Here is a 21,247-nt window from a genome sequence, read left to right as displayed (position 1 = left end):
AATCTTACCTTCTTCTTGAATTTTAGATGTAATTTATAGAAAAGGCGGATTTTCGAGACCGGTTTTAACTCGGCCGAGTTATACTTACGTCCCTTTCGCCTTATTGAGTTTATCCGTTATTTTCAATTGTAAGTAATCTTATGCTTTAAAGAAAGGATTCTCTTTACAGTTGGGAGTAAATGTTCCTCCGAAATTGATTTTCTGTGGTTTCAGTTGACACAAATTCTAAGCGTCTTGACTTCACGAAAACAAGTATTTGAATGAACCGGCCGCAGACCACACGCAATATCTATAATTTTCGCGACCATTGTTTACTTTTCACCAACCAGAATTTTCGGTATTTATTTCAAATGTTTAAATTTTTCAATAGACTACAAATTATCAGTAGCAATTGATCATTAACATTATTAATTATTCAGATTTTATCCAATAATTTAAATATACATTTTATTAATGAAATTAAACTTCTAGAGTTCAATAAATGAGTTCAATATGACGTCACCTTTTACGTAATTTCTAATAATTATTAGAAATTACGTAAAAGGTGACGTCATATTATAATATAAGCACACACGCCAGTCGCTATAGTATGTTCGATGTTTAACAGAAAGAATGGAAAACGGTGTAGGAAGGCGCGAGTTGGATCAAGGGCATTAGTGTACTGACGTTTGCACTACACGTCTTCTTCCGTGTGTGACGGACGGACTATTGGTTGAAACGCTAGAACGCTAGTGTTCCTGATACAACCTGTGTTTTGATACCCTCTTTCCCACTCAACTGTCTCACTCTTTAACAGAAAGACATCATAGACTGTGTGCTGCACCCTCGTAGTGTCAGGCGTAAACAAGCAGTCTTGGAAAGTTCTTGCGTTGCACGTCATGCAGCGAATTAAGGATCATCAGTCTCGTGTTTTGTGAAGTCAAGGAACATTCGCATGCTGTCAGTCACACCTCCATGGCTATGTTGGCTGCTACATAACTCAGAAGCACCATTCTCGAGAAAGGAGAGATGTAGACATTTATTTTGAGGGACCCAAGACTACCGTATGTTGGCTTTTAATGAACAAATGATGTAAATATATGTGTATATATATATATAATATATATATATATATATATATATATATATATATATACCTATAGACCTCTGAAAATCTTGTTTCTTATCTTGCTTACTTGAAACCGTCACCCAGCCAATCAGAAGAAGAGATATGACGTCACGACTGAGGACCAGACAATCAGAAGAAGATATATGACATCACGACTGAGGACCAGCCAATCAGAAGAAGAGACATGACGTCACGGCATCATATGATGCGTTGTGTTCCAAACAACAACGACATGACGTCACAATGTTCTGCATTTCACTTTTTATAACAACGTACCATCTAAACTTTTATCTATATATACTTATAAAATTTTCATTTTCAGTATTTAAAAGTATAGCCAACTCCTGAGTTAGCATCTATGAGGCATAATGAGTTTATCAAAATACTACGAACCATATAAATCATATGATGCGTAGTGTTCCAAGCAACGACGACATGACGTCACAATCTTCTGCATTTCACTCCTTATAACTAATCAAGTCACTGCCTTCGTCTACTGAATAGAGCATTGTCTTTATAAAGATTTTATTGACCATTTTATTAACATCGTATCATTTAACATTTTATTTGATCCAACGGGTCCCCTTCTTCACCGTGAATAAAAAAAATTCCGCTGACATCGCAGCACATTTCCCCTACCAGCCGCCAGTTCCCTCTATCCCCAGTGATGTGATCATGATTGGGTATTTCCTTTTGAACAGCTCGGTAGATGATATTTAGATATTGGACTTGAAAACTAACTTTGGAAAAATATTACTTTTATTGATATTCATCAAACATACTTGGGCAAAAGAAACAACAAGTAACACGAATGGGAGACGAGATCATCAATCAGTGGTGAGGCAGCGGGTGAGGTGGGAGTGGGTGAGGTGGGTGTGGTGGGTGGCTTTCGGGGGCCTTGCACACGTGCTCTTCCAGACACCTGTCGAAGCAGCACTTGTCAGCGCCATCGCAGCTGCCGTCGTTGGAGCAGGTGACGGGGGGTCCGGGGAAGGTCCTGACGGGTGGGCAGACGGGTCGCACGGGAGGACAGAACCCGGGCTTGACTGTCAACATAAAGAGGGTTATCAGACAGAATCACAGATTTACGTACAACTCATGTCACAGACCATGTCCACCTTACCATATTTACCATATCAGCGTTTGTTCCGAATGTGACACTCACCTGTTACTGGACCTGTGGGTCTGTTGCTTCCCTCGCAGCAGTAGGCCTGTCCCTCGGGCGTCTTGCACCAGTAGCGGCAGGTGGCGCCAGGACGACTGTGGGGTGGAGGACCGTGTGCGGAGGCCACCAGGACAACGGCGCACATCACGACGGCGGAGTACATCATCTGAGGAGATAAATAATACCATCGTTATAAACATATCTTTTGCTGTTCTCCCCATATATAGGTATGATCTTTTACTATATTCCATCGCTGTGATGGCCAATCGTGTACACTTAATCGTAAACTCTTATTATTGACAAAGGCCGTTCAAAGCTCATGTGGCTCTATTGTGATTGAAAACATAATGAAATTTACCTTGGTTTCTGTCACGGTGACGCTGAGGTACAGATCGACTGAATTGGACGGCTGCTGGGATGAAAGTGATGGGCGAGCAGACCTGCGACAGCTTATATAGCGGCGGCGAGTGCCCGCCCGACACGGGCTCTGACCGACTGCAACGAGGGATTACCCACACGCTGAGTAGAACTGTTGTGTCACCACGAGAGGAAGAATGTTGTTATGTAACTAATAAAAATTTAGATTACGTACTTGCTTTCTCCCATACTAGTACACGGACAGTAATACTATATACATTTTGTTGGTCAACACCCCGTGCCCCGTTTCCCGAGTCTTTTCGAACGAATAGATTGTGTTTTTTTTTTTTCTTTTCTGACGATGGGATTTCGTGTTGCTCAACTCCTTCCCTATTCTTTTCCGAGAAGTTCACGAACTCACTGACGTCAGAGGGAGACAAAGAAGGCCCAGGCCAAAGTTAAATTGAATGTTATGATAATAAAAATCCCTGTTATTGCAATGACCCGAGATGACGACGTTGATAATTTTTAACAAATATTCATACTTATATATTTACCTCTAAGTTTCCGTCTCTATTTGTGTGTATGCTTGTGCTTATGAGTCCTCTTGCTTTCTTTATTCTTTATTCTATCCTTTTCTTTATCCTTGCATTAGTGTATGTGCGTCTCCGTTTTCTCTTTCTCTTCTTTCTTTTCCTTTCTCTCATATATGGCGGCAGCACAGTGAAAATATATGCCTTGCACATGCCTAAGAGAATTTCTGTGGAGCCCACATCGTAGTCCGCTTATTCTCTCTTCTGAGGTATATATTTTATAGAGCGGGTTCAATCTCATCTGAAACATTCCCTCGATATTAGTCTTTCTAAACTTTTGTTCACAATTATCTGTAACTTCATTCCGTACATATAATTTTGTTGAAAGCATTTATTGTTTCAGCAGTAGAGTCTCCTCATATTTTTTTCTAATGAGTGCTTGTTCTGGCACAAAGTGAAATATAATTTTTATGGACATTATATGGAGCATAAATAGATGAATAGTTTACAGGCGTTTTCCTATATTAGGTCATCATCATGAATGTGGAATGAATACAAGATTTAGTAGCTTGGGTTTTTTAAAAATACGGAATAGGGAGTTTTCATTTACAGGAAAAAGCCACACAGTACCCATTATAATACTGCTAATGGAGCCTTTCACGTAAAAGATATGGCACAATCACGTTAGAAATAGAACACCTAATGAGATTGAGACCCACGATAGATATAAACGACTTGAAAAAAAAAAAAATAATAATAATAATAAAAAAATGCTCCCTCATCGACGTTCCCTCAGGATCATGGAGAAGTCGGCATACAACGTTTAGGTCTTAATGTATCACGTGTATCTTGATGTTGTAATGTAATTTGACCTCTGGTCATTCCCAGTCAAACACCATTTTACCTTCCACCACTTGTAGGTCTTTGTAAGACCAAGGTATCCAATTTTGTATTTATCCCACGGGTTCGAGATGGATCGACTTCAGAGCCTCTGAATCAATACTCCAATATGCCAACATCCGTTCATTCAACCAACACGAACATATGCCAAACACGAACACCTGATAAGACATATAACAGAAAGACCTCACCGTACAAAGTAGTTGTCATTTGTATCGCCTCTCACCCCGTCAGTATACGCAAAAAGTCGTGTATAACCATATGAACATTACCCAATATGATATTCATTGTTGCACGAGGGTTGTGAAATCAACTCTCTTCTCATACGAGTACGAACAACAATGCGTCCCTAAACACATACATACATTTTTTCTACTAAAGTTAACATAATTTATGACTTTTTCTCAGACTGCATTTTCTCTCACTAAAAAGAAAAAAAGAACCAGTCTTTCTGAATTTATCTACAACTGCCTCCGGCCCTTTTCCCGTCTTTCGTTGAGCGAGAGAGACGTGAGTCCGGCCCTTCTGTCCCCTGCCTCCTGCCTCCTGAGCCGTAAAATAAAACTGAGTTAAGTTTTCGTAAATGCGCTCACAGACCATTACCCCCTTTTATACACAACCATCTTCCCGTTTTCCTACAGACATTTCGTCCTCTTCCACAAAAACCAATCTTGCAAAAGCCGGTGATGTGACCCGGCTCATCAGTTATCCATTCCACATCAATGATGGTGTCAGATTTTACTGGAACGTCTGTACATTGATGATGTGCTACATTATCTCCTACGAAGTACCTTTGGCGGTTTTTCCTGGTGCCTTCCTCTGTACTCTCACATGCTTTGTAATCAAAATAGTCTTTTTTTATAATGGGAGTTTTCGTTCGCTTGCCTGACATATTTCATGGTGACTACCGAAGACAACGTATGGAGCTGTGAACCAGGAAAATCTGTTGACATTCGTCAAACACACACTCATCAAACGTTTAACAACGAATAAGGAGAAGAATGTGAGTGATAAGACAAAGAGGAAGAAAGGGAAAAAGAAGAAAAAGTAGGTTAAAATAAAGTCGAACACGTCGAAGAGGAAGAGGAAACATTGTCATCACAATGAATGCCGACAACAATTTCTTATCATTTTTCCGTTTTGACCTTTTGCATTTAATAAAAAATTATTCACAATTGAGAAATAAAAAACAATAATAACAAAGGATGAGAATGAGAATGAGAAAAATATGATATAAATCACGGGAAACTCCATCATTTTTTGTGGCAGAAAATTTTCCTGGTGGGTCTGTCTGTCTTTCCCTTGGAGTCGTTGGTAAGCAGCCGGGTAATCGCTATATAAGAAGCGGAGGCAAGCACGATCAGCGTCATTCCCATCCCAGCAGCCGTCGCAGTCACACCTGAGCGGCGCATTCAGACAAAACGCAAGGTAAAACACCGCTCTCCTTTCAAGCGCTTAACCTTAATTTACATAAATTGTCTATGAATATGGGAACTTGAACGTTCTACCTACACAGATACATACATATACACAAACACACACACACACACACACTGACTCAATTAATTGACTTCATAATGAAACCAGTCGACATTTCTGTCATTAACAACATGTGCGTCAGTTTTTTGTGTGTAGTTACTGTCATCACAATACTGGGCGATACTGTGAAAACGAACATGTATAACCTATACATGATATCTCAGTTTGTTTTATGCATGTAACTTTGAAGCAATTTCTCTCCTCAGATGATGTACTCCGCCGTCGTGATGTGCGCCGTTGTCCTGGTGGCCTCCGCACACGGTCCTCCACCCCACAGTGGCCAAGGCGCCAAATGCCGCTACTGGTGCAAGACGCCCGAGGGAGCGGCCTACTGCTGCGAGGGAAGCAACAGACCCACAGGTCCACTAACAGGTGAGCATCACACTCAGAATAAACACTAATATGAAAAACAAGGTTAGGTTGACATGGTGTGTGACATGAAGTGTACGTGAATCTTTGATTCTGTCTGGTAACTTTTCTTTTGTGTATTCACAGTTAAGCCCGGGTTCTGTCCCCCCGTACGGCCCGTCTGCCCGCCCGTCAGGTCCTTCCAGGGACCCCCCGTCACCTGCTCCAATGACGGCAGCTGCGGTGGTGCCGACAAGTGCTGCTTCGACAGGTGTCTGGGAGAGCACGTGTGCAAGGCCCCAGAACACCGCCCACCACACCCACCTCACCCAGTGCCCTACCAACACTGATAGATGACATAGTCTCCCGTCCTTGTTACTCATTGTTAATTATGATTGGAACTATCTATCGCAGATGTTAAATAAAGTTACTGTTTTCCAAAAACTGGTTTTCAAATCCAATGGCTAAAAGTCAACTTCCCAGTTGTACGAGACGAAACGATCAGTCATGATGCTCGTGGAACTTTCAATCAAAATTTCACATAAGGATTTATTTGTGTGTTTTGTAAGAAATGAGGCCTAAGACTTCAAGGTCCTTGTGTTCCTTATATGTTTGCATGACTTTACTATTAATACTCTAACAAAAGCACACTGCCCAAAGTGTCCCTATTAATTTTTTTTATCTCAGGCTGCACCTGGCCTCATTGTCACTCATATTCTTCTTCTACTATTGATGTTATTCCTTCTTTCCACAGCAGTCTGACTTCTTGGTTCATATCCCCTTTGTCTCTATTTTTTTTTCCAAAACCCTTCTATGAACTGTTTTTGAAAAAATAACTTTTGTCTCTTTAGAAATGAGAATTCATTATCTGAAGACGTTCTTTCTCTCCAGACTTGCAGTTTCATGGAAAGAACGACAATTTCATATATTAATTTTCTGGTGTATTGGTACTGAACCCTTGTGATTTTTGGGTGTGCTTTGTTCATTCAGCCAGAATGAGTTGGCAACTCCTTTGCAAGATTTTGTAAGTTGTAATATCATGGTCTAGTCAAAGGTTCGTTTCTTCTTCTTCTTCTTCTTCTTCTTCTGCTTCTGCTTCTTTTCTATCCATAAGCAGAGTCGAATATAAGTGGGGCACAGCCCATAACCTGCGGTGGTGTAGACCAATTCCTAGAAGATTCCCGTTTTTTCTTGTCCATCTTGGTCTCCAATGTGTATACAAGTCGATCTCAGTCGCTGTGTACATAAGCCCTTTGTTCACAGGGTGTTGCTTCTTAACTTTCCAGAAATCACTTCAACGCTTAACAAAAATATCTTGAATCCACCTGAGATCATTGATCATTAACATTATTAACTATTCAGATTTTATCCAATAATTTAAATATACATTTTATTAATGAAATTAAACTTCTAGAGTTCAATAAATGAGTTCAATATGACGTCACCTTTTACGTAATTTCTAATAATAGAAGCACACACGCCAGTCGCTATAGTATGTTCGATGTTTAACAGAAAGAATGGAAAACGGTGTAGGAAGGCGCGAGTTGGATCAAGAGCATTAGTGTACTGACGTTTGGACTACACGTCTTCTTCCGTGTGTGACGGACGGACTGTTGGTCGAAACGCTAGAACACTAGTGATCCTGATACAACCCGTGTTTTGATACCCTCTTTCCCACTCAACTGTCTCGCTCTTTAACAGAAAGACATCATAGACTGTGTGCTGCACCCTCGTAGTGTCAGGCGTAAACAAGCAGTCTTGCAAGGTTCTTGCGTTGCACGTCATGCAGCGAATTAAGGATCATCAGTCTCTTCTGTTTTGTGAAGTCAAGGAACATTCGCTTGCTTTCAGTCACACCTCCATGGCTATGTTGGCTGCTACATAACTCAGAAGCACCATTCTCGAGAAAGGAGAAATGTAGACATTTATTTTGAGGGACCCAAGACTACCGTATGTTGACTTTTAATGAACAAATGATGTAAATATATATATATATATATATATATATATATATATATATACATACTTATAAAGCTCTGAAAATCTTGTTTCTTATCTCCCTTGCTTGAAACCGTCACCCAGCCAATCAAAAGAAGAGATATGACGTCACGACTGAGGACCAGCCAATCAGATGAAGAGATATGGCGTCACGACTGAGGACCAGCCAATCAGAAGAAGAGATATGACGTCACGACTGAGGACCAGCCAATCAGAAGAAGAGACATGGCGTCACGGCATCATTTGATGCGTAGTGTTCCAAACAACGACGACATGACGTCACAATGTTCTGCATTTCACTTTTTATAACAACGTACCATTTAAGATTTTATCTGACCCAACATACATATATCTATCTATCTATATATACTTATAAATTTTTCATATTCAGTATTTAAAATTATAGCCAACTCCTGAGTTAGCATCTATGAGGCATAATGAGTGTATTAAAATACTACGAACCATATAAATCATATGATGCGTAGTGTTCCAAGCAACGACGATATGACGTCACAATCTTCTGTATTTCACTCCTTATAACTAATCAAGTCACTGCCTTCGTCTACTGAATAGAGCATTGTCTTAATAAAGATTTTATTGACCATTTTATTAACATCGTATCATTTAACAATTTATTTGATCCAACGGGTTACGGGTGGTATATATATATATATATATATATATATATATATATATATATATATATATATATATATATATATATTTATATATATTTATATATATATATATATATATATATATTCCTATCAATCATCTCATCAATGGTTCTCCCCTTCTTCACCGTGAATAAAAGAATTCCGCTGTCATCGTAGCACATTTTCCTTGCCCGCCGCCAGTTCCCTGTATCCCCAGTGATATGATCATGATTGGGCATTTGCTTTTGAACAACTCGGTAGATGATATCTAGATATTGGACTTGAAAACTAACTTTGGAAAAATATTACTTTTATTGACACAAGCACCCGGCTCCGCCGGACCTGGCTACGCCAGGTGTGCTTGGCCTTCGGCGAGGCGGGCTCCGCCCGCGGGTGCTTCGCACCCAGCCCTTCGGGCATTGATGATACACATAAAAAAGTTAATAAAACCAAAGATTTTCATCTGCCTTTTACTTAAAACACCTTAGAACTATACATTTAATGTAGTTTCTTCTTTTTTCTCTTGGGTGTGAGTTCTTCTTCGCTGTCCTCTTCTTCGCTGCTATTCTTTCTCTTTACGAAATCCTTCAACATGGTTTTAATCTCATCTATTTCGTAGAAAATCTTTTCAAATCTTTCTTCGTTTTTGGTATCCTTAGCTCCGATCTTCTCCTCAATCTTCTCAATCTTCTCCTCAATCTTCTCTCCAATCTTCTCTTCGATTTCTTCAATTTTATCCTCCATTTCCCCTCGACTCAAGTAGTTCTCTTCTTCGAAGAGTTCTTCTGGTAAGATCATCGCAGCTACTTCTCCTTCTGTTTTCTCGAACACAGAACGTGATATGCTGACTATGGATTGATCGGGTTCCTCTTCTGGTATCCTTGAGGTTTCAGAGTTATCTTCAAAGATTAAATCCTCCAAAGAAGAAACTTTACTTTTATCCACATCACAGAACACCTCTTCATAAACGCAATTCCCCCAAGGTCTCAACTCGTATTCTTCCCCTTTCTTTGTATATCCTGGAAAAACTATGAGGGAATCGTGGCTTGTAACTCTAGAACACGCTACGTATAGTTGACCGTGTGCGAAGCACTGTGATGAATCCAGTAGCACACCACACTTCTCAAACGTCTGCCCCTGGGACTTATTTATTGTCATAGCGTAACAGAGTTTGACAGAAACTGGTATCTCTTGAAGGCTACAGGGGTGTCTGTTGCCTCTAAAGTAACTCTAGGAAGTAAGATCTGTGTGTTCCTGTACACACCAGTTAAAATCTTTCCAACAATAACGTTCCTTCTCAAATTTGTTACCATAACTCTAGTCCCATTACAGATTTTCGGAGGGCAAATGTTCCTCATAACCATCACAATTGCTCCTTCCTTCAACCTTAATTTGTGTGGAGGAATGGAAGGGCTATCCATAGAATTGAAAACTGACGCCTGAACGTCCATCCCTTCTATTGATTCACAACCGACATCTACGCTCATGTAAACCACTTCCTTACCAATCACTTTATTGTACACAAACTCGTTAATTATTTCGACGTCGTTGTTCGTGGGAGATATTATAGCTCTCTTTTCAAAGAAAGAGACGTTAAATATGTTCTCTCCCATTCCTCTGTACACTCTTTCAACTAACTCTTCTCTGCTGTCAACTAACACCCCGAAACCTTCTCCGAAGTGACACTCTTTGTACTTTCCTTCTCCAACTTCTAATAATTTCTCTGCAAAGTTTATGTTTTCTTCGTCTTCACTCTTAAGTCGAACGTTCTTTATCAGTTCTAACTCTTCGAAGAAAGGCCAAAAGTAACTTGATTTCAGACAACTGTTCAACTCGTCGTTCTTTCCTCCTCCTCTTACAACTGGTAATATCTGTCTAAAGTCTCCAGCACAAACGAACGTCTTTCCTCCCATGAAAATATCAAGACCGGAAAGGTCCCTCAAAGTGATATCCAGGGCTGAGATTGTGTTCTTATTTGCCATCACTGCTTCGTCCCACACAATCAAAGAAGACATAAGAAGCAATCGAGCTAGTTCGGACTTGTGCTTTATGTTGCATGTTTTTCTTTCGTTATGTTCCATCAGTGGTATCTTGAACATGTTATGGGCAGTTCTTCCCCCGTGAAGGACAGTAGCTGCTATACCCGAAGAAGCCACAGCTAAAGCCACTTTACTCTTCGAACGAACTGTGTCTAGAAGAAGATTCAAAAGGAAGGACTTTCCTGTCCCACCAGGTGCATTTAAGAAGAACGCTTTGCTTTTGTTTTCCGTCTCACAACCAACACTTTCAATGATTTTATCGTAACAAATCTTCTGCTCTCTGTTTAATAGAGGGAGAGCTCTCTCCACTGCCTCGGACAATTCTTTAGAAATATAGGCTTTCTCCCTCCTTATCACGTTTGAAGACTTTTCTCCATTTCTGGAAGAAGGTAAGCCGTAGTGGACTATGTTTCCTCCTCCACAATTGAAAACTTGTTCTTGGATGTCGTCAAGAGCATCGAGGTATATTTCGTCGTTGTAATCCTTCAACCCTCTAAGATATAGAAAATCACTCGAGAAGAGATCCTTTGTTTCTTCCCAGATATCTTTCTGGTCTTCTAGATCCGAGAACACTAACATGCTAGCGTAAGTCGAACGAAGTTCTTTGCGGTCATTTGTGTAGTTTATTATCTCCAGGATAGTCTGTTTCCAAGTCTCTTCATCTTTTAAAAGACCCATAGCCTTAACGGCTTCCCTGTAAGTTCCGTAGAGTACACCGTCCACCATCCTGAGGTCTTCGAAGGATTTGGGACCTCTCTTGTGGGTTAGAAGCATTCTCATATAGAACAGTTCTACTGTCTTGTTCGTTACAGCTCTTATCCTTCCAATAGCGTGAGTGTTACCTTTCCTCTCCTCCCAACATGATTTCGGAATGCTGTACTTGAAGTAAGCAGCTACTTCGTTGTAAGTTAGGGTGGCTGCGTATTCGTTAACGCTACATAATTTGAAAAATGCTGTCAACTGAGTGTCTCTGTTTGCCTTCTTTTTTATGTCTGCCTTTGAGGAATCGGCGTTGAAGAATACTTCGTTTTCGTCCTTTAAATGGAGGTCCAGATTCATAACAGGAGGGTAACTACTGTGTATGGGGAATCTGAATATCTTCCAAGTTGCTTCGTTGGAGTTAACGAATCTTGCATCCGTGAAGTTCTTAATTTCATTGATTTCTTCGGTTCCCTCGGTTTTAGTGAATAGAACTCTGTCACATCCTTTGTTGACGTACTTTGTAACGTACGCTATAGCCTTAATAGAATTTGAACACTCTACGTTTATGTGAGAGTTAAATCTCAAGCAAAGATAGGGGTTGTAAGGCACCACCCATGAGTTGTCGATAGTTACTTCCTGTCCCTTTAACTTTTTCACAAAGGAGAAACCTCCTTCTCCCACAGCTCTTCTCCTGTAGAGAGGGTAGCCATTGTTTCCGAATTTTATCGTTAAACGGCACTGTTTCGGAAAATCTTTCTGGCACGTCCCTCTATCGTTTTTCTTCCCATTACAACACACGGAGCTTTCATCGTAGCCTATGCACGGTCCGTGTATCATGTTAGTGGTAACAATATCATACAGTTCTGGGTGTTTTTTCTTGTCGGGTATCTCGGCGGATATTAGGCTCGAAACGGTATTTTCAGTCACTTTACGTTTCATCCATAGAAGAATGTGAACGTGAGGCAAGCCTCTTTTCTGCCACTCAATGCTGTACAAATGAGCTGAGACTTCTCCGAATATTTTATCTGTTAATAACTCTCTCATTAGTTGGTCTACCTTGAGTTTAAAAACACGACTAACTATATCTGGACGATTACAGACGTTAATAGTGTCGCCGTATAGTGTCAATTCTTTCCATTTCGGATTCATAGTGAAAGTTATGAAAAAATCCGGAGAACCGTATCTTGACACAAAACTTAACGCATCCTGTTGCCTCTCTTTCATGTATCTCGGGCCTCCCACGAAACACTTAGGAAGTAGCACTCGTTGTCCTTTATGGGCTGAATCACTCTTAAGAATATCGGACCTCTCTTTTCTGATTTCATGTTGGTTAAAACGGATATAATCTAATCGATTTTATTCAGCCTTCACGTAACAGTCAATAACGAACCTCTGGAACAGTGTTCGACATTGAAAGAGAGCTGTGAAACAGTTCTCTCTTTCCATAAACATAGAAGCGTAATATGCGCACGGAGAAATCTTCTCGTTCCCAGCTTTGTTAGCCTTCAGAGACCGCAAAAGATACGTGTAACCCATATCTCCGTTGGGTATCAATAAAGGGTACTGGAACGGATCATAAAAGAAACTGGTGTGATCCACAAACCTAATTTTATATTTCGAATCCTTCTTGGGACTGGTTATCTTTATTAAAAGAGGATCGTGCTCGTCGTCTAGATTCACTATACCACCCACAGTCACATTTGATGTCGGAAGGTGGTAAACTCCTTTATGTTCCTTCGTTTCAAAGTTTTCAACCGCTTTAAGTTGGAGATTCATTTGTGGTATCTCTTTATGCTTTTCAATATGCAATGCTATCAGTTCCCTGGAGTTTTCTATTTCAGACAAAATCTGTCTAAAACACTTATTGTTTTCGAGAAGGTAGTTGAATATTATACGAATTATCTCCTCGTTCTCGTTGTACTCTCTTTCTTCTATTTCTCTTCTGGATTTAGTTGATTTTTTCTCCTCGCTTATAGGTGCTTCCAAAAACAACTTAGAGACTTTATAGGTTCTGAGTCTAATTTGTTCCTCTCTACTGTTATAGAAATAGAGATCTAGGAAGTTATCGACAACCCCGTTAGGTCTTCTCCGTGTTAAGTCCTTTACGTCTCCGTTGGAAAACTTTTCTTCGTCCGAAAAGATACCTCGAGTCTCCTTGTCTCCCACTAATAACTCTGGCCTCACATAACTGGTTCTGTGGTATATAGCACCCTTTATCTTGTACACCATAGCTTTTTCAGCTGCATTTTCCAATTTCTTGGATGTTGCAAAGGAACTGAAACTAAAGACAGTATTAAACCCGATTGTGTTCTTAAGAAATCTTTTAGAAAGAGGGGTAACACCTTCAAATAGTGATTTGAACTCTTCGTTTTTTATCTCAGAGGGTTTCACAGCTGGGATTTGTCCCGATCTACAACACAAACCCTCTGTCTCCCTTTTCCACCTTAAAGCATCACATTACTTGCACTTTACGTCGCCAAGTTTTCCAATGCTGTGTTCCACAACGTCGTAGGTGTCCCTTGTTCGTGCTTTCAAACCACTACAGTCTTCTTCGTAATCCGTCATTTCAAGCTTTATCCCCCCTTCCCAATGTTCCTTCTTTTCCTCCCGGACTTTTTCGAGTAACTTCTTATCTTCTTCTGTTACTAACATTATTCCTTTCTCTTGTCTTGCTAGTATCTCTTTGTATTTCTTCATTTTCTCTCTGTTATTTTCTCTATTGGCTCTAAACGTCTCTGTCTCGAGAAGTCTTTGTTCCCTCTCTTCCTTTTTCCTCCTTGAAGCTTCTACGGCCTCGAGTCTCTTTCTCTCTAATTCCTTCGCCTTTGCTGTAGCTTCTCTTTCCTTTTCTTCGGCTAACTTCTTCTTTCATTCAGCTTCCTCCTTTTTCCGCTCTGTTCTTTCTTTCTCTTCTGCTTCTAACTGTATTCTTTTCTTCTTCTGTTCTGTTTCTCTTTGGACCTTCTTTATAGCGTGTTTGTTCCTCTTTTCAGCCACTTTGTACTTCTTAAAGATCCGTTCAAGGTAATGCTTCTGGTACGTCTTATGGCACCACTTTCCTCCGTTATTGGCATAACTCTTGTATCCCGCAAAGTAATGCTTAATGAAATTATCTGACGTTTCTTCATTAATCGCTTCTTCCAATAAGGGAATGGAGTCGAAAAGAGAATCTTCGTATTCATAGTCCTTACTATCTCGAAGAATCTTGTTGAGAGACAGAGTTTTCCGATGAAACTCTTTAATGTCCTTCTCCAACCAGAAACGTTGGTTATCAGCGTATAGAGAAGGGAATAAAGAAGAGTACTCTGCTGTTAACTTGTTGAAAAGCGCTTTATTGTTTTGTACATTTTTCTTGTCTTGGCTCTTCTTCGTAGTGACCCAACTCCAGAAATGTCGTATCCTCCTCTTTCTCTGAGCTTCAGTTTCTTTAGCCATTTAACGATAACCAACTCCGAGAAGGGGGCCGTAGTTCAGAAACCCCAACCCGTTAACTTTCAAATGTATGCTTACAGCTAGGCCGGCGGGGTGTCCCAGAAACACAATGGAAGTCGCAGACACCCCCGGGCCGGCCGACTCAGATCGGGAGCGCTCCAGAATTTTTTTTAGAGAGTTATAGATGTATCAAAAATACTTGGACAAAAGAAACAACAAGTAACACGAATGGGAGACGAGATCATCAATCAGTGGTGAGGCAGCGGGTGAGGTGGGAGTGGGTGAGGGGGGTGTGGTGGGTGACTTTCGGGGGCCTTGCACACGTGCTCTTCCAGACACCTGTCGAAGCAGCACTTGTCAGCGCCATCGCAGCTGCCGTCGTTGGAGCAGGTGACGGGGGGTCCGGGGAAGGTCCTGACGGGTGGGCAGACGGGTCTCACGGGTGGACAGAACCCGGGCTTGACTGTCAACATAAAGAGGGTTATCAGATTGAATCACAGATTTACATACAACTCATGTCACAGACCATGTCCACCTTACCATATTTTCCATATCAGCGTTTGTTCCGAATGTGACACTCACCTGCTACTGGACCTGTGGGTCTGTTGCTTCCCTCGCAGCAGTAGGCCGCTCCCTCGGGCGTCTTGCACCAGTAGCGGCAGGTGGCGCCGGGACGACTGTGGGGTGGAGGACCGTGTGCGGAGGCCACCAGGACAACGGCGCACATCACGACGGCGGAGTACATCATCTGAGGAGATAAATAATACCATCATTATAAACATATCTTTTGCTGTTCTCCCCATATATAGGTATGATCTTTTACTATATTCCATCGCTGTGATGGCCAATCGTGTACACTTAATCGTAAATTCTTATTATTGACAAAGGCCGTTCAAAGCTCATGTGGCTCTATTGTGATTGAAAACACAGTGAAATTTACCTTGGTTTCTGTCACGGTGACGCTGAGGTACAGAGCGACTGAATTGGACGGCTACTGGGATGAAAGTGATGAGTGAGCAGACCTGTCGCAGCTTATATAGCGGCGGCGAGTGCCCGCCCGACACGGGCTCTGACCGACTGCAACGAGGGATTACCCACACGCTGAGTAGAACTGTTGTGTCACCACGAGTGGAAGAATGTTGTTATGTAACTACCAAAACTCTAGATTCCGTACTCGCTTCCTTCCATACTAGTACACGAACAGTAATACTATATACATTTTCTCGGTCAGCACCCCGTGCCCCGTTTCCTGAGTCTTTTCGAACGAATAGATTGTGTTTTTTTTTTCCTGACGATGGGATTTCGTGTTGCTCAACTCCTTCCCTATTCTTTTCCGAGAAGTTCACGAACTCACTGACGTCAGAGGGAGACAAAGAAGGTACAGGCCAAAGTTGAATTGAATGTTATGATAATAAAAATCCCTGTTATTGCAATGACCCGAGATGACAACGTTGATAATTTTTAACAAATATTCATACTTATATATTTACCTCTAAGTTTCCGTCTCTATTTGTGTGTATGCTTGTGCTTATGAGTCCTCTTGCTTTCTTTATTCTTTATTCTATCCTTTTCTTTATCCTTGCATTAGTGTATGTGCGTCTCCGTTTTCTCTTTCTCTTCTTTCTTCTCCTTTCTCTCATATATGGCGGCAGCACAGTGAAAATATATGCCTTGCACATGCCTAAGAGAATTTCTGTGGAGCCCACATCGTAGTCCGCTTATTCTCTCTTCTGAGGTATATATTTTATAGAGCGGGTTCAATCTCATCTGAAACATTCCCTCGATATTAGTCTTTCTAAACTTTTGTTCACAATTATCTGTAACTTCATTCCGTACATATAATTTTGTTGAAAGCATTTATTGTTTCAGCAGTAGAGTCTCCTCATATTTTTTTCTAATGAGTGCTTGTTCTGGCACAAAGTGAAATATAATTTTTATGGACATTATATGGAGCATAAATAGATGAATAATTTACAGGCGTTTTCCTATATTAGGTCATCATTATGAATGTGGAATGAATACAAGATTTAGTAGCTTGGGTTTTTTAAAAATACGGAATAGGGAGTTTTCATTTACAGGAAAAAGCCACACAGTACCCATTATAATACTGCTAATGGAGCCTTTCACGTAAAAGATATGGCACAATCACGTTAGAAATAGAACACCTAATGAGATTGAGACCCACGATAGATATAAACGACTTGAAAGAAAAAAATAATAATAATAAAAAAATGCTCCCTCATCGACGTTCCCTCAGGATCATGGAGAAGTCGGCATACAACGTTTAGGTCTTAATGTATCACGTGTATCTTGATGTTGTAATGTAATTTGACCTCTGGTCATTCCCAGTCAAACACCATTTTACCTTCCACCACTTGTAGGTCTTTGTAAGACCAAGGTATCCAATTTTGTATTTATCCCACGAGTTCGAGATGGATCGACTTCAGAACCTCTGAATCAAATGATCCAATATACCAACATCCGTTCATTCAACCAACACGAACATATGCCAAACACGAACACCTGATAAGACATATAACAGAAAGACCTCACCGTACAAAGTAGTTGTCATTTATACCGCCTTTCACACGGTCAGTATACGCAAAAAGTCCTGTATAACCATATGAACATTACCCAATATGATATTCATTGTTGCACGAGGGTTGTGAAATCAACTCTCTTCTCATACGAGTACGAACAACAATACGTCCCTAAACACTTTTTTTTTTCTACTAAAGTTAACATAATTTATAACTTTTTCTCAGACTGCATTTTCTCTCACTAAAAAGAAAAAAAAGAACCAGTCTTTCTGAATTTCTCTACAACTGCCTGCGGCCCTTTTCCCGTCTTTCGTTGAGCGAGAGAGACGTGAGTCCGGCCCTTCTGTCCCCTGCCTCCTGCCTCCTGAGCCGTAAAATAAAACTGAGTTAAGTTTTCGTAAATGCGCTCACAGACCATTACCCCCTTTTATACACAACCATCTTCCCGTTTTCCTACAGACATTTCGTCCTCTTCCACAAAAACCAATCTTGCAAAAGCCGGTGATGTGACCCGGCTCATCAGTGATCCATTCCACATTAATGATGGTGTCAGATTTTACTGGAACGTCTGTACAACATTTTCAAGTAATAGATCCAAGTAATTGATGATGTGCTACATTATCTCCTACGAAGTACCTTTGGCGCTTTGTCCTGGTGCCTTCCTCTGTACTCTCACATGCTTTGTAATCAAAATAGTCTTTTTTTTATAATGGGAGTTTTCGTTCGCTTGCCTGACATATTTCATGGTGACTACCGAAGACAACGTATGGAGCTGTGAACCAGGAAAATCTGTTGACATTCGTCAAACACACACTCATCAAACGTTTAACAACGAATAAGGAGAAGAATGTGAGTGATAAGACAAAGAGGAAGAAAGGGAAAAAGAAGAAAAAGTAGGCTAAAAGAAAGTCGAACACGACGAAGAGGAAGAGAAAACATTGTCATCACAATGAATGCCGACAACAATTTCTTATCATTTTTCCGTTTTGACCTTTTGCATTTAATAAAAAATTATTCACAATTGAGAAATATAAAACAATAATAACAAAGGATGAGAATGAGAATGAGAAAAATATGATATAAATCACGGGAAACTCCATCTTTTTTTGTGGCAGAAAATTTTCCTGGTGGGTCTGTCTGTCTTTCCCTTGGAGTCGTTGGTAAGCAGCCGGGTAATCGCTATATAAGAAGCGGAGGCAAGCACGATCAGCGTCATTTCATCCCAGCAGCCGTCGCAGTCACACCTGACCCGAGCACTCAGACAAAACACAGGGTATAACACCATCTCCTTTCAAGCGCTCAGCCTTAATTTACACAAATAATCTATAAATATGAGAACTTGAACGTTCTACCTACAGAGATACATACATATACACAAAACCACACACAAAAACGGACTCACTTGTTGGACTTTATAATGAAACCAGTCGACATCTCTGTCATTAACAACGTGTTAGTCAGTTTTTGTGTTTAGCTACTGTCACCACAATACTAGGGGGTACTGTGAATACCAATATATATTATCTATACATGATTTCTCAAATTGTTCTATGTATGTAACAATGAAGCTATTTCTCTCCTCAGATGATGTACTCCGCCGTCGTGATGTGCGCCGTTGTCCTGGTGGCCTCCGCACACGGTCCTCCACCCCACAGTCGTCCCGGCGCCACCTGCCGCTACTGGTGCAAGACGCCCGAGGGAGCGGCCTACTGCTGCGAGGGAAGCAACAGACCCACAGGTCCACTAACAGGTCAGCTTCACACTCAGAATAAACGCTAATATAAAAAACAAGGTTAGGTTGACATGGTGTGTGACATGAAGTGTACGTGAATCTTTGATTCTGTCTGGTAACTTTTCTTTTCTGTATTCACAGTTAAGCCCGGATTCTGTCCACCCGTGCGACCCGTCTGCCCACCCGTCAGGTCCTTCCCCGGACCCCCCGTCACCTGCTCCAACGACGGCAGCTGCGGTGGTGCCGACAAGTGCTGCTTCGACAGGTGTCTGGGAGAGCACGTGTGCAAGGCACCAGAACACCGCACACCACACCCACCTCACCCAGTGCCCTACCAACACTGATAGATGACATAGTCTCCCGTCCTCGTTACTCATTGTTAATTATGATTGGAACTATCTATCGCAGATGTTAAATAAAGTTAATGTTTTCCAAAAACTGGTTTTCAAATCCAATGGCTAAAAGTCAACTTCCCAGTTGTACGAGACCAAACGATCAGTCATGATGCTCGTGGAACTTTCAATCAAAATTTCAAATAAGGATTTATTTGTGTGTTGTGTAAGAAATGAGGCCTATGACTTCAAGGTCCTTGTGTTCCTTATACGTTTGCATGACTTTACTATTAATACTCTAACAAAAGCACACAGCCCAAAGTGTCCCTATTATTTCTTTTTATCTCAGGCTGCACCTGGCCTCATTGTCACTCATATTCTTCTTCTGCGGTTGATGTTATTCCTTCTTTCCACAGCAGTCTGACTTCTTGGTTCATATCCCCTTTGTCTCTATTTTTTTTTCCAAAACCCTTCTATGAACTGTTTTTGAAAAAATAACTTTTGTCTCTTTAGAAATGAGAATTTATTATCTGAAGACGCTCTTTCTCTCCAGACTTGCAGTTTCATGGAAAGAACGATAATTTTATATATTAATTTTCTGGTGTATTGTTACTGAACCCTTGTGATTTTTGGGTGTGCTTTGTTCATTCAGCCAGAATGAGTTGGCAACTCCTTTGCAAGATTTTGTAAGTTGTAATATCATGGTCTAGTCAAAGGTTCGTTTCTTCTTCTTCTTCTTCTTCTTCTTCTTCTTCTTTTTCTTCTTCTTTTCTATCCATAAGCAGAGTCGAATATAAGTGGGGCACAGCCCATAACCTGCGGTGGTGTAGACCAATTCCTAGAAGATTCCCGTTTTTTCTTGTCCATCTTGGTCTCCAATGTGTATACAAGTCGATCTCAGTCGCTGTGTACGTAAGCCCTTTGTTCACAGGGTGTTGCTTCTTAACTTTCCAGAAATCACTTCAACGCTTAACAAAAATATCTTGAATCCACCTGAGACTTATATTGGTTCTATATGTGTCCCTCCTCCCTTTCTTGGAAGCCCCTCGTGGGTTCAATCTCATCTGGAATATTCCCTTGATATCAGTCTTTCTAAACTTTTGTTCACAATTATCTGTAACTTCATTCCGTACATATAATTTTGTTGAAAGCATTTATTGTTTCAACAGTAGAGTCTCCTCATATTTTTTCTAATGAGTGCTTGTTCTGGCACAAAGTGAAATATAATTTTTATGGACATTAGGGAGCATAAATAGATGAATTATTTACAGGCGTTTTCCTATATTAGGTCATCATTATGAATGTGGAATGAATACAAGATTGAGTAGCTTGGGCTTTTTAAAAATACGGAATAGGGAGTTTTCATTTACAGGAAAAAGCCACACAGTACCCATTATAATACTGCTAATAGAGCCTTTCACGTGAAAGATATGGCACAATCACGTTAGAAATAGAACACCTAATGAGATTGAGACCCACGATAGATATAAACGACTTGAAAAAAAAATAGATAAAAACATGCTCCCTCATCGACGTTCCCTCAGGATCATGGAGCAGTCGGCACACAACGTTTATGTCTTAATGTATCACGTGTATCTTAATGTTGTAATGTAATTTGACCTCTGGTCATTCCCAGTCAAACACCATTTTACCTTCCACCACTTGTAGGTCTTTGTAAGACCAAGGTATCCAATTTTGTATTTATTCCACGGATTTGAGATGGATCGACTTCAGAACCTCTGAATCAAATACTCGAATAATCCAACATCCGTTCATTCAACCAACACGAACATATGCCAAACACGAACACCTGATAAGACATATAACAGAAAGACCTCACCGTACAAAGTAGTTGTCATTTGTACC

The 21,247-nt window shown here is 40.6% G+C and overlaps 4 protein-coding genes across 5 annotated transcripts; 2 read left to right on the top strand and 2 right to left on the bottom strand.

Moving 5' to 3' along the window:
* Positions 1-1,849: 1,849 nt before the first annotated feature.
* LOC143024997 (uncharacterized) lies at positions 1,850-2,785 on the bottom strand. The gene is made up of 3 exons (XM_076184584.1): positions 2,632-2,785; positions 2,274-2,439; positions 1,850-2,154 (listed from the first exon to the last, which is right to left on the bottom strand). The coding sequence occupies exons 2-3, from the start codon at positions 2,437-2,439 to the stop codon at positions 1,940-1,942; spliced, it is 381 nt and encodes a 126-aa protein (XP_076040699.1). The 5' UTR covers positions 2,632-2,785; the 3' UTR covers positions 1,850-1,939.
* Positions 2,786-5,394: 2,609 nt separating this feature from the next.
* Positions 5,395-6,394, top strand: LOC143025098 (uncharacterized). Its single transcript, XM_076184644.1, has 3 exons — positions 5,395-5,491; positions 5,809-5,974; positions 6,098-6,394. Exons 2-3 carry the CDS (start codon positions 5,809-5,811, stop codon positions 6,298-6,300), a joined length of 369 nt encoding a protein of 122 aa, XP_076040759.1. The 5' UTR covers positions 5,395-5,491; the 3' UTR covers positions 6,301-6,394.
* Positions 6,395-8,713: 2,319 nt separating this feature from the next.
* LOC143024992 (uncharacterized) lies at positions 8,714-15,871 on the bottom strand. 2 transcript variants are annotated; one of them, XR_012966328.1, is made up of 4 exons: positions 15,718-15,871; positions 15,360-15,525; positions 14,963-15,240; positions 8,714-8,924 (listed from the first exon to the last, which is right to left on the bottom strand). XR_012966328.1 is itself a non-coding variant. In XM_076184564.1 (3 exons), the coding sequence occupies exons 2-3, from the start codon at positions 15,523-15,525 to the stop codon at positions 15,026-15,028; spliced, it is 381 nt and encodes a 126-aa protein (XP_076040679.1). In that variant the 5' UTR covers positions 15,718-15,865; the 3' UTR covers positions 14,796-15,025. The 2 variants fall into 2 exon arrangements, 1 of the variants encoding a protein (XP_076040679.1); XM_076184564.1 differs by lacking the exon at positions 8,714-8,924 and having other exon boundaries at positions 14,796-15,240; positions 15,718-15,865.
* Positions 15,872-17,718: 1,847 nt separating this feature from the next.
* Positions 17,719-20,149, top strand: LOC143029597 (uncharacterized). The gene is made up of 4 exons (XM_076192310.1): positions 17,719-17,902; positions 18,433-18,590; positions 18,902-19,067; positions 19,191-20,149. Exons 1-4 carry the CDS (start codon positions 17,719-17,721, stop codon positions 19,391-19,393), a joined length of 711 nt encoding a protein of 236 aa, XP_076048425.1. The 3' UTR covers positions 19,394-20,149.
* The last annotated feature ends 1,098 nt before the right edge of the window (positions 20,150-21,247 follow it).

This window comes from Oratosquilla oratoria, chromosome 1, assembly GCF_046742065.1.
Source record: "Oratosquilla oratoria isolate Oo_2021 chromosome 1, ASM4674206v1, whole genome shotgun sequence".
NCBI lineage: Eukaryota > Metazoa > Arthropoda > Malacostraca > Stomatopoda > Squillidae > Oratosquilla > Oratosquilla oratoria.
The sequence above is the reverse complement of the archived record's forward strand: the minus strand, read 5'-3'. Positions and strand labels throughout refer to the sequence as shown.

What these genes read in the sequence shown, in the direction of transcription:
- LOC143024997 (XM_076184584.1), bottom strand. Translation starts at nt 2,439, where the DNA reads ATGATGTACTCCGCCGTCGTGATGTGCGCCGTTGTCCTGGTGGCCTCC. An exon ending in ACCCACAGGTCCAGTAACAG is followed by an intron (nt 2,155 to 2,273) that starts GTGAGTGTCACA and finishes TTATGTTGACAG; the next exon opens with TCAAGCCCGGGTTCTGTCCT.
- LOC143025098 (XM_076184644.1), top strand. Translation starts at nt 5,809, where the DNA reads ATGATGTACTCCGCCGTCGTGATGTGCGCCGTTGTCCTGGTGGCCTCC. An exon ending in ACCCACAGGTCCACTAACAG is followed by an intron (nt 5,975 to 6,097) that starts GTGAGCATCACA and finishes GTGTATTCACAG; the next exon opens with TTAAGCCCGGGTTCTGTCCC.
- LOC143024992 (XM_076184564.1), bottom strand. Translation starts at nt 15,525, where the DNA reads ATGATGTACTCCGCCGTCGTGATGTGCGCCGTTGTCCTGGTGGCCTCC. An exon ending in ACCCACAGGTCCAGTAGCAG is followed by an intron (nt 15,241 to 15,359) that starts GTGAGTGTCACA and finishes TTATGTTGACAG; the next exon opens with TCAAGCCCGGGTTCTGTCCA.
- LOC143029597 (XM_076192310.1), top strand. Translation starts at nt 17,719, where the DNA reads ATGCGCTCACAGACCATTACCCCCTTTTATACACAACCATCTTCCCGT. An exon ending in CGTCTGTACAACATTTTCAA is followed by an intron (nt 17,903 to 18,432) that starts GTAATAGATCCA and finishes TTTTTGTGGCAG; the next exon opens with AAAATTTTCCTGGTGGGTCT. An exon ending in ACCCACAGGTCCACTAACAG is followed by an intron (nt 19,068 to 19,190) that starts GTCAGCTTCACA and finishes CTGTATTCACAG; the next exon opens with TTAAGCCCGGATTCTGTCCA.